Source organism: Haemaphysalis longicornis, unplaced genomic scaffold (assembly GCF_048455015.1).
Source record: "Haemaphysalis longicornis isolate Haplotype H1 unplaced genomic scaffold, Haemaphysalis longicornis Haplotype H1 scaffold_2, whole genome shotgun sequence".
Classification (NCBI taxonomy): domain Eukaryota; kingdom Metazoa; phylum Arthropoda; class Arachnida; order Ixodida; family Ixodidae; genus Haemaphysalis; species Haemaphysalis longicornis.
Window position 1 is genome coordinate 194,120,287 of NW_027526295.1, and position 12,541 is coordinate 194,132,827.

General features: G+C 50.2%; 1 protein-coding gene across 11 annotated transcripts in view; it reads left to right on the plus strand.

The window, feature by feature from the left end:
* The window catches only part of LOC144169729 (mediator of RNA polymerase II transcription subunit 12-like protein), a 114,383-nt gene that overhangs the window by 84,075 nt on the left and 17,767 nt on the right, over positions 1–12,541 (plus strand). For 9 of the 11 annotated variants that reach the window (XM_077699046.1, XM_077699050.1, XM_077699048.1 and 6 more), the window contains one exon: positions 7,262–7,550. The exons of the other annotated variants lie outside the window; for them this stretch is intronic. In XM_077699046.1, coding sequence (XP_077555172.1) covers positions 7,262–7,550 — 289 coding nt within the window. The remainder of the gene's footprint in view (positions 1–7,261; positions 7,551–12,541) is intronic. 11 annotated transcript variants of the gene reach the window in all.

Sequence of the window (12,541 nt, forward strand, 5' to 3'; positions counted from 1 at the left end):
AAAATTGAATATAAAAATCCAAATAAATTTCAATATAATCATTTTACTCAAAAACAAATTTGATATCTACAATCAGAATGAGAAACTACATGTGTCCCTAAATTTTCATCATCATAACTGCAAAAATAAACTTTTTTGGTTAAAGACCAGTGAGCCCCCTTAACTGGTAACGGAACTGTTTCCATGCGAATGTGTTTCCATGTGGTAGATTTCATCCAAGCCTTACTCATAGTACATGAAAGCAAGAAATTGGATCAAAACCACCATAGTACACTAGCTATAACATCAACCTATCATATCAATTGTATTGTGGGATATGAGGGGTTCCTTGGGGACCTTGCCAGCACTCTGGGGTAGGCCCCCTTGCTAGCTCCCGGCGTGTCAACCACGCGCGCTCCCAAGCTGGCGGCAGCCCAGCGAGGTTCGCCGATACGAGAACACAGTAGACAGTAGTGCCGAAGCACAGCCGTTTATTTGGGGAATCCCAAAGCATGCAGCACAAGGCTTGAAGCCGTTCACGAATCACGCCGTCCGGGTCGTGACCGCGAACGGGAGGCAGGCACTCACGGCGCGCGACAAACAAAGTTCCCACCTGAGATACATGTATCCGTCACCGCCGTGCTGATCCGCTGATCCTGCCCCGACAGGGCCTCCGGCAAGACTCTCCCCGTCTCCTGCGCGCACACATTCGTGCCGCCCGCGCGCCTATGCCACCCCCCCCCCCCCCGCGCACGCGCGGATCGGTGGTGCCATCTCTTGGGGGTGCCGACGAACAGCGGAGTGCCAGACCGGTTTCAGTGCACAAGTTTCTCAGAAAGCGCGCGCCGGTTGGGGATCGCGGGTCGCGGTTCTCCACGATTCCCACAGTATTTACTTACCGTATTTACCCGATTTTAACGCGCACTTTTTTTCCGAAAAAATATGCGGAAAAATCGCATGCGCGTTAGAATCGGATACAAAACTGAAACAGCGGAAATTTCGTCCCACCCATCGCCATCGCCATCTCAAGATGGCGCCAAAGCTTTTAGCAATTTTTCGGACGCAGCAACTATTCTATAGCAGCAAGCCTAGGCGCCTAGGTTTTTCTATCGGCGTTCACACAAATCGTCAAATCATTTCACTTGCGCGCTTGATAACAGCAATGGCAGCAGCGGCTCCCAAGCGTTCAAAACGAGCGGTTGGCTCAAGCGTGTACCTCTTAATTAAGAAGCTCTCGGGATGGGCGTGCCATGATCCCATCGACCATGGTTAAACGTTCGTTCAGAAATGTGGCATCGCGAACGCGCTTGAGGGCACCGTGGCCGAAATGTTGTGGTCAGCGGAGAGCGACGAGGAGTGAGATGAGTGAGATTACTTCGGGAAATAAATCGCCCGTTTCAATCGCATTCATTTGTCTGGGTCACAAAGTCCCGTGCACGTTACAATCGGAGGTGCTAGTTTTTTCGCTTTTTTTGCCAGGAAAATCGGGTGCGTGTTAGAATCGGGGGCGCGTTAGAATCGGATAAATACGGTACTTTTTTCGCAATGGATTACCTTATACAGTAGAATCTTGATGATACGATTCTGGGTGATACGAAATTCGGGATGATACGAATTTCTGAAAAGTCCCGGCAAAATTGAATTGTTTGCAATGGGAAAAATTTCGGCTGTTACGAACGGACCTGCGCGGCCCGGCGGATGATACGAACGAGCCGGCGAGGCGCCCGACTGCCGAACAAGCAAGTGACGGCTCTCTCTCCCCATTTGTCACTCTTCTTTCTCCAGAAACGGCCGGGCGGTTGTTTTCTGCTCACGAAAACGCGCCCCGCACGCCCCATGCGCGCCGCGAAACCTCTCGCACGCTGAGCGCGCCGCGGCCGGCGGCGGCAACATGGCGGCGGCTTCGGCCGCAAAGTGGCATGGCCGCTTGAGCGACTGCTTCTAGCCGCTCAAGGCAGACACGAAGTTTCTTGTGCAGTAAAGGAGCTGATAACGTTGGCGAAAACGGTACTATAAAACACCATCGGCGCCGCTAGTGAAAGCGCCCATAAAATATCTGCCTGAGTGCTAAGCCTAAACATCTCGGGCGGAGCCAGCGGGCTGTCTCGAGCGTTTCGCAAGTCGTCAGCGTCTTTTTCTGACCGAGGTAGGAGATCCCGCGGGCGCGAAATCGTCAGTGCGGCCTTGAAAATACAGCGCGCGCAAAGCCAAGGTGTGCGAATCGCGTTCAAAAACGCACCATGCGGTTCACGCTTGACTGCTGCGGCGTGTAGCGAGCGAGCTTGGACACCGGGAGTGAGGAGACAAGCGCGAAGCTAGGCGAAGCGTTACGTGCTCCAGAAAGGACTGCTTTGTGACGTGGGGGTTTAAAAAAAGCAGAAAAAATCATGGATTTGTTCACGCGAAAGAAAGAAATGAAATAAACGAAAACTTTTTTCAGCGCTCAATTTTTTGGTCTATGTTGGTTCATACGAATTTCGGATGATACGAATATTTTTTGCGGTCCCGCGAGATTCGTATCATCGAGATTCTACTGTAATACATATCTCGTAGGCCTTACGGTGTTAAATGCACGCAAGGTCAGACGGATAGAAAAATGTTACATACATTCACAAAAACTGCAGCGGCACCTAGTCGAAGGAACATAAAATAACGATATTTCCCTCTAATGTTTGGGAAGCATAGCACTAGATGTCGCCATAATACTCTGAGGGAATATGCAACCGTACGGGCTGTGGAGGCATTTAAATGAAGTGGGAATTATCTTCCCTGCAGGCATTTAAGCGTTAAGGAGTTCCACACAACTCACTCACCTTCACGAACGCCTTGAATCTGCCTACTCTCGAACACGAGGAGCCTCAAATGAAACCAACGAAACTCTCAGCACCAGAGTGTTGACGCGGAGGCGTAGCTGAACTTCTAAATGAGACGATTTTTTGTGCACTCTTGGTGGTGAAGTTTTGAAGAAGACAATGTTCACTAAAACAGCGGCAAACGGCAAAGCATCATGTTACTCGTCGTGTTAAATTTTTCGGATTCAGCTACCGCTGGCAGGCGACGGCAGCTGCTGGAGGCACTTTTAGGAACGGCTCACACCATTTTTAAGAAATCAGTATTGCTCATAACGTTTCCTTTGATTAAAAACATTTTTAACCCTTGTGAGGCGTTTTTCTCTACGTTAAAGGTGTTGTGCCACCAAATTTGTTGCTTGTGCATTCTTCGTTGCAAACGTTTTATATTTCTTTAAAAAGCATGATACATGCTCTCACATGCACATAGTCTGAGTAAACAATTTATTATTGCACGATTCATGTGAACAGGATTCGGTTTCAGTTTCTGGGCGCCGATTCAAGCAGTGACGTCACAGTGTTGCGAGGACGCTCTGCCACGTGTGTTTACCATGCGGCACTGCAGTACGCTGCGACTTTACTGCGGGGTCTTTTCCTGCACACACGTGCTTCACCACGGAAGTACACACGCCGACTCGTCATGTCAAGCCACGGCAGCTCCGACACGAACTCTTTGTCTGCATCCTGGGATGCAGACAAATGAAAACCATGGATATGCAAACTATGGAAATGCAATTGGATATGCAAACCATGCCCCTTAAAAAACTGCAAAAAAAAAAGAAAAAGAAAAAAGAAAGGTGTCCCTGTCGCGAATCGAACCCGCAACGTTGACAGAGCGGGCGCGACGCGTGAGACCACTGCGCCACCGCACAAAAGGTCACCCTCCGCGAAATAGCCAGTGTACTAGATGGAGGTCCATCCTTCGGGTCGTACGTCGGTGTTTACTAGTTAGTTTACAGAATTCTTGGCTGGCAAACTGAAATTTCTTAAATAGCGCTTGCGCAACAAGGTTCCGCGAAGCCCCCGCAATAGCTTACCGCAATAGCTTACCTCCTTCGCGAAAGCGCTCGCAAAAATAAGTGTGCCCGGCTGCGACTGCGATTTTGCACTGTAGGGATAGTGCTTGCCGTACTTTGGTTTTACGTTTTACGTTAAAAACCTTGGCCGATATTGATCTCTTATTACCCAAATTACCCTACGTAACTCTTCTTCTGCACGAAACTGACCTTATATTAGATGCGAACGCATCTCATTCACTCGACTTGTCCCTGCATCCATCCGGCGTTGTCGGCGTCCACCCCTCCCCCATTCTCCTCGCTGTGCCAGCTGCGCTCTCCGCCGCTCACCCCCTCTCCTCTCCGATAGCGAACACTCTCTCGCGAGGGGCATTGGATTGGATTCGATAGCTTGACTTGACTTGGCTTGGCTTAGATTGGATTTTGATTGGATTAAAGTGGATTGTGTTGCATCATAGCCGCGGCAGACGCACAGGCGCCGGCGCGTCCCCTCACCGTTATGCGCACTATAAAACGCAGTGCCTGCGCCGCTCCGCTCCATCGTTCCAGCGCCGTTCCTCCGCTGTCCAACACTGCAACGTGAACCCCCTATGCGTCGCATCTACACAGGGGTTCCCGTGAGGGGAGGTGGGAGTTTTTTTCTGCAGGCGAGCCGATCGCATACGCATATGCAGCTCCGGGGTAGCGGCGTCACCGAAGAACACAACCGAAGCGCCGAACACCAAAATACGGATCGCATTAGCGCTAGTGTTGAGTTGTATGGGCTTCATGGACCTTACTGAGTTTATTACACTCCAGAAACTAAGAAAATAGAGCTGCATTCATTGCGGCATGAGTGTTGTCGGGGCGCAGTTTTCTCTTCTCGGCCGATTCCCGACGACGCGTCTTCGGTCGGCGAGTCAGTCACACACGGCGACTTTCCATCGGCCGATGTGTTCGTGCCGCCGTCGGCGTAGTGTGACAACGCGGTCTGGCAATTCGGCAGTTGGCCGATGGTTTGGCGACTCGTCGGCGTCGGCGTCGCGTCGCCGTCGCCGTCGCGGTTGTATCGGCCTAGTGTGTCTGATACGACCAAGCGACCAAACAAACTGTGGCAACTGGAATTCACGTTGACGTCACTCGAGTCGCTAACGTGGTATGACGTCACAAACTTTGTTATGCTGGCAATTCACTGACGTCATGGTTAGTGGCGCTAGCGATGGGTCCCAATCTCCAGAAGAGCTTTTAGGTACTTTCTAGAAGCGATTAAAATATATATTAAGCGCTTGCTGTACCCAGCACTTCGTGTTGAGGGTCCTTGCATACAAAGAAAGCCTGCAGCAGGCTTTTTACAGACTTAAAGTTTGGTGGCACAACACCTTTAAAAACTTCTAAAATATGAGTGAATTTCTCTTTTTGGTCATGATCACCATCATGCCTAACACATTTAATGCCTTTGCGTTCTTGTGGGTAGCACAGCCTGCCAAATTAATGTCCTTCGGAATCTTAAGACCTTAAACACTTAATGTCATTTTTGTGCACGTGTGGCACGGGTATTAGTTATCATTCAGCCTGTTTGCACCTTGCTTTTTTTCTGTTGTTTGTGTGAGAACTTGAAATAGCTGCAATAGTCAGCCTGCGGTGAGTCTGCTTTGGAGTTTGCTTGACCAACGCCACCTGATTTCATGCCCGCCCACATCTACAGGGCTTTTTATGTTTTCTTCTGGGGAACCTTTTGGAATCTCTTGCTCAAATGTGTTGACCTCTTTTGTGCCTAGACAAGGTTGAGTATCGTGAGGCAGCCAAGTGAAGCGTCGTGGATTTTCAACACAAACGTTGTGTGAGTTCTGTGTTACAAAGGGTCCTTCTGTTCTCTCTCCCTCTCTGTTCTTTTTTCGTTTGTTGAATGCTGGATTCGGAAGGAGTGGGGCATTGTTTGGAACTGGTTTGGTGGTTGTTTTTCAGGTGTTTTTGTTGGTGTGGGTTGGTTAAAGCCTGCTTTCTGTTTCTTGCGGGTTGTTTTGTGTTGGGAGTGTCGTTGGGTATCACGTGTTGGTATCGTGTGATTGTGTCGGGAGTGCTGTTTGCATTACACCTTGGGTCAGGGCCACGTCAGGGTTGCTGCTTTTTGCGCTGCTGCTAGCGAACTGGCGTAATTGCCATATCCCCTCCGCCCCCACTTCCCCCCCCCCCCTTGCCTATTGGCTAAAGAAACCCTCACTAGGACCGGAAATTGCCAGAGTTGTCATTTGAAAACAAGTCGAAATATGGTAGTCTGCTGAGGGCTTGGTGGTTGTTGCATCACTTTCAGTGTAGGTAGACCTGCTCGTGGTGTAGACCCAAGGTTCAATGTGCAAGTCTACCAGCGGAAGGCAGGGCTGTTGTGTGTGAGTTGTTCGTGTTGTGTCCGACATCAAATTTTATCTGTGTGCACGAAGTGAGGAGATTTGAGAGAGGGAAAAGTGTTGGCTGTTGTTCGTACCAGTTTTAAACCTGTTAGGCAGTCGTTACGCTAGTTATTCGAAATGCTTGTGAGCCAGCCCGTTTTGAATTACGCTATTCTCGTGTGTGTGAGGTGGTTTCTCTGTTTAAAGAATTTAGGCAGGTGCTGGGTTCCTCTCATTAGTTTTGTTCAACTTTCACATCATGGTCTTCATTAAAAAATAAAAAGTGCTTTCAAAGGTTAAGCTGTGTAGGGATTTAAAGATAGACACGGTCCTTAGTGTCACAATATTTGCAGTGTTTGTTGACAAACCTCTTAAATTATTTTTCCTCTCTCTCCCTCTGTTGAGCTTTGGTTTCGACCCTGATAAATGATAATTTGTAAATGCGTTGGTGCCACGAGTGCTAGCAATCATCAACTAATTGCGCCCGTTGACCTCAATATCCCTAATGGGGACTTCAACATCAGTGGCACTGTTCAAATGCTTTGCAGGTGACGGCCACCCTTAATTGGCAATCAAGCGGTTCTTTCAGGGTCTTGTCACCCATTGGTCCACCAGAACCATCGAATGCAGGCTTGTTACTTTACGCCCTCGCTTACAGACCAAAGGTGTAGCCGCTTGGTGCCTTGCTCGGTTTTGCTGGCACCCTGAAGAAACAAAAAATACTGGGAGCTTCTCTTTGCATTCTAGATTATTGGGCCCAATCACACAGCCAGTGGCACCTATTTTCCCTCTCTCAAATCCTGTGTCCGGTCGTCTTGCCAGGATTGGAAAAGTGTGTGTTGTCATTTGATTCGTCTGAGTCCTTGCCAGCGCTGCCTTTTGCTTCCAGAGTTCCCCCGCGTTGCTTGTTGTCGTCTCACCTCTGTCCCCCGTTCTCTCTCCCCGCCCCCTCCGACCCCTCCGACGCATTGGCGATGACTCCCCCACCCCCGTCCTCCACCCGTCTGGCGGCCGTTCTTGCCCCCTCTCCACCCTCCTCCCCGGCCACCAGGGAGCATGAGCCAGCAGGGTGGCTATGGTGGTGGTGGGGGCTACGGGGGTGGTGGCCCCCCCCAGTCCCTGATGGAGCGCCGGGTGGCGGCCGGGGGGCCCTCCCAGCCCGGCAGCGGCATGATGGGCCCAGGCGGCCAGCCGGCCTTTGGCCAGGGCTACAACCCCGGGGGGGCAGTGGGGGGCGGTCCCGCCATGGGAGGAGGAGGTCCCCCCCAGCAGCAGGCCGCCAGCATGGCCATGATGGGCGCAGCAGGCATGCCCAACCCCCAGCAGTACCTGCCCAACAGGTGGGCCAACCGCTCTTTCTTCTTCTCCTTCGGCGTAATCGTCTTCCCTTTCGAAGCAGGGGGGGAGATGGAGGTGCGGCCAGGCCTTTGCTTTGGCCAACGTGACCAAGCGATGTCTGGCATCAACTGCCACCTGGGGGACACATCTTGCAGTACCTTATCTCTATCACAACAGCCGTATCAGTCTTTTTTTTTTTTTTTTTTTTTTTTTTTTTTTTTTTTGCTGTGGGAATCTGACGAGTAGACATGTAGTGAAAAGTTTGAGGAGACTCTTCACATTTGTGCAATCCGCCTCTTTCATTGCGGTGTGCTGCCACCTAGCGTGCCTAGCGGAAGTTGAAGCCGTAGGGTTTGCCTGGTTTGCCGGCGTTTCCTCCGGCTGCGTTCTCGTTGTATGCACGGCAATCCCACATTACGGCGAGGAGCAGCCGAAGTTTTTCTTCTGTGTTGGTGTTATAACGCCTTAAGATGACAGCCCCTGGTCATCACATAATACCAGGCGGCTTCTTATCACTGAATGAGGGCTGGCAAAGAAATCTCGGACAGATCCGTGTGCCCGGTGTGCCGGCCGAGTAGCAGAGCGAGCAGTACTTGGAGTCGCCTGGCATGAAGTGCGATCGCCAGCTCAACAAAGGCCGGCAGTTCGCAAAATGCCTTTAAGCGCTGGACACATGTACGATTGGTACACGCGATTCGCATGCGACTGATCGTTACGACTGTCGCCACGACTAGTCGTACGCGTGAATTTGAGACGGCCCGATGCGCGCATGAGATGCGTCGTCGGCGTCGCTCCGCCCACTGTTTTTGCTCCACGGTCAACTACGATGATCGCTGAGCTGAATTTGTAGATTCTGCGCTTTTGTTCGCAAGAAATGGATAAAGCAAGCAATCGTGAAGCGTTTTCTGCCTTCGGAAACAGTCCGCGCACACGCCGGCCGCGCCTGCCAGCTCGACGCACTCAGCGGCTCGAACCGGCGCAGACCACGGTAGCAACCGCGCTTGTCGCTGCTCTGTCAATCTGATCGCTAAAAAGTTCCACATGCGAGAAAGTAGGTGTTAGTGTGGTGAAAAATTGTGCTAGGGATTGTTGTCAGGGCTTATTTTAAAAGCGGCGATCAGATATATCTGCCGCGATGCAAGCATATACGCTGACCGGTCGCCGCGGCGCGCGTTGCGCCGAGCGGCCCAGAGATGGCGATACCTGCGCGGAAGCATCGAAACAGGCTACGCAGATGTCTCGGTCACCGATCTCTCAAACGGCAGTTATAACTTAAATGGAGTTCCACATGCGAGAAAGGGGATGATAATGTAGTGAAAAGTTGTGTTGCGGATTGTTATTTGCAGTTGCACAGATAGCAGCGATCAAATATCCGCCAGGATGCCAAGCCTAATGTTCCCAACACCCGAGCTGACGCGAGCGACGCAAGCCGCCGTAGCCGATCGCGTGCGGCCGACGGGAAGCGATACAAGCCGACACCGTTCCCTTTTCGGCACTCCGAGTTACAGCGGAACGCAGCACAAGTTGTGGGCATTGTTCCGCGCACAACGAGCACACACAAAAAATCAAACGATGTAAATACAACCACGACCCCTTCCCGCTTGTGCGGGAACTGTGGGGAATGTCGTCTGCTGCCCCTACTGGACTGCTTAGGGACTTGGCCGCTAGGGGATTGCGCATGCGCAATGGGGTTGTGAAAGAGGCGGATTGAATTTATCCCCTGTGTGGCTGCAGTGCCCCAAAAGTGGGCAAGGTTGCAAACACCTAGAATCTCTTATCCACAGCTGCTGTGTTGCATTCAGTCCCTCATAAATCTCTGCTCCAGATACAACATGATTCAGCCCCCTGCCAAGTGCATACCTAGTCATATCAGGTGGACATGTGTTTAATGATGAAATAGTTGTATATGCACACTTTGAGCTACTTTGAGGTCTCGCGTTTGTGCTTCTTTCAGTTTTGAAGCGAAGTCGACAGGCCGAGTGTTCTGTCCACATCCGTGCACTATTTCTGTACGTTCACCCAGCAGGCATCAAGGGTGACATTGCATTGCAGTTTCCACAAGTGCATTGGCACTGGCAGCTTTTTATTCATGTTTGTGGCCGTTGCAGAAGCTGCGTTTTTGTTGCTTGCATGTTTCCTAGGAGTCTTCGGATTGCCTGGCTTATTTCAGTAATTGCCTCCTGATTTCTTGCTTCCGTAACCTCTAATCAAAAGCAAAGGGACATCAGGTTTGGGCTGAAAGTCTTCGAGCATGCACCTTGCTTTCTTCGCTCACAGTCCCTTGCTTTCTGGCTCGCTAATCCTTTCTGACACCGGTGTTGCGTACTTTTCCCGCTTGCCCAGACCTGCATACGATTTGTGCTGCTAAAATTGGAGTTGCAGGTCGGGTATGTAACCGCGGTGCCTGTCTTCTCGGATGGAAAGAAAAAAACGAAAATGTTTATGCATACAGCAGTTTAGCACACGTTGAAGACCCCAGGTTAGCTGAAGAAGCGTGCTGCTCTCCACATCGGTGTACCTCATAACCCAGGTGTTGCTTTGGTATGTAAATCCACAATATGGACTTTTTTTGTGAAGATTATGCTCAGTAATTGCCTTGTTATGCTCCTTGCACTTAAAATCTTGGGGTAAAAGGGGGGAAAAGAAAAAAGTTTGAAAGTCGTAACAGGCCTGAGACAGGCGAACCCTCCCGAGCAAAATTATCAGCGGCAGTGGCCGTTTGATGTTTGAGGTGGGGGCATTAACTATGGCAGAATAAGGTTTTAATTTATCGCTTTTAGAGCAAACTAAAGCACACGCTGAAGCACTGAAGTGTCAAACCGTAAGTCTAGTTTTAAGATGAGCGCAGATTGCGTTTTACAGGTTGACTTTGAAATGCTCAGCATTACGGCAAATCGCATGAATTTGTGTTGGAGAAAACTGCCCCTTTTTCTTCTGTGTGCCCGAGCCCATGAGAGAAATGTTGTCTCCTAATATTGTTGGGTAGGGAATGGGAGGATGTGAAGGGGATTGACAGACTTTAGACGAAACTCAAGGTCTCGGACTTTGTCACTGCCGAGGGGCCCCAAACATCATTTTGCGGTTCTCATATCGTCATACAGCACGCTTGCCCCCGTATAATGCTTGCATCCTGCAACGTCTGGGCACACTTGTCTTGTCCAGCCGTCTTTGCTTGTCCTGACCTGTTGTCCTTCCTCCAAGGTCATTTGTTGAACCCCCGTGTGGCTGTGCCGTGACGTGTGCTGCTGTCTCCTGCCGCTCCGCGGTTGCATGCCCGCCAGCATGATCCCCGCTGCTGAATGCTCTGTGTCGCCAAACGAAGCTTCGCTTGCCTGCCTCGCGAGGCCTTGTGTGCAGGGGCTGCTTCTGCCTACGTTTGCCACCGGTACTCTCGTTATAAGCTGGGGCAAGTTATTCTCCTCACGAGCGTGGGAAGGATGTGACACCGTGCCATTTATAGAAAGAGTGCTGCTGCTGCACCTCTGTGCATGCATTGCTTTAATAATGCAGAGCAGCACAGTTGATATGTTTCCTGTTGGTATTGTGACTTTGCAAAAGACATCCTTGATATAAACTAGTAAACTAGGAAGTATAAGCATTAGTTTTCAATGTGAATACTTGAATACTAACGCCATATGAAACTACACTAAAACCTCATTACAAAAGGCACTTCAAGGGACCTGGGTAACATCAAATCAAATGTTTACAGCGCGGACACATGAAGGACGAAGAAGAACGTTACACCACAAGTGGTTGTGGTGTAACTTGCTTCTTCGTCCTTCGTGTGTCCGCGCTGTAAACATTTGACATGAACAACAAGCCGACCGGTTCTTAGTGCCAGGAAACAAGTCTCTTGTAATCAAGGTCTTTTGTATGCAAAATTGCTAACATGACAGACATACGAAAACCAATCAGACTGTTTTCATTTAAATGTCCCTTATGACCAAGTGTCTCTTGTAACAGTGCCTCTTAACGAGGTCTTACAGTAATATAATACCGTATTTACTCGCATAATCCTCACACTTTTTTTCAGAAAAGTCAATGCAAAGTTAGGGGTGCGAGAATTATGCGGGAAAAAAAAAATCCGGTGCACAGTGTTGCCAATTTGCCTTATGCCAATTCCGCTAAATGTAGCGGTCGTTTTTTGTATAGGTAAGCTCAGTGTTGCCAACAGCAGCTATTTCTTTTTATTTTATTAGTTACAACGTAAACAGTCTTCCGTCGATCAGCGATCATGAAATTGCCGCCTTTGCTTTCTGGCGCGCGCCCTATCTCGTCGTATGTGCGTGCCCTACTCCAGTAACGCACGTTGAAGTCGGTGACGCCGAAGTGCCTGCCTGCGGCACGGTTGCCGTGCTCGATCGCGTACTCTTTCGCTATCAATTTGAAAACGGCAGTGTAGCTGGCGTTCCTCCCCATGGCGAAGCGGCACCAAGCACAAAACAATTAGATCAAAAAGTTCTCAAAACGGCAGCGAGCCATCCACCACTGACGCGAGTCTCACTGACTGCTGCCGCTCAACGGCGGGACCACGGCGGCGACACGACGACATGACAGCGGGCTGCGCGAACACCGTCTAGTTGCACGCACGCGAAACATGCGCGAAACCGGCTCAAGTACAGTGCGAATAGCGTGTTAGGGCGCCTGTTAGGGAGTAGCCATGCGGGTTGTTAGGGCGCCTGGATGGCCTTGGATAACAGCGCTCTCCGCCGAACGGAGAGGCGGCGGGGGAGGGGGAGAGCGCGTGCACCATGCGGGTTTCGGGAGCAGGCAACTTTCGCCGCTGCAAAGTTGGGGGTGCGAGGATTATGCGAGGAACCAAAAAATCCAAGTTTTGGTGGCTCACATTAGGGGTGCGAGGATTACGCGAGTAAATAAGGTAAGTAGTATTTGTAACTTGAATAATGTACGTATTGTTACTGTAAGTCATTAATTCAAGTTATATTAAATTGCCTAGCATTTCAGTTATGGTTGCACGTAAAGTTGGACGTTT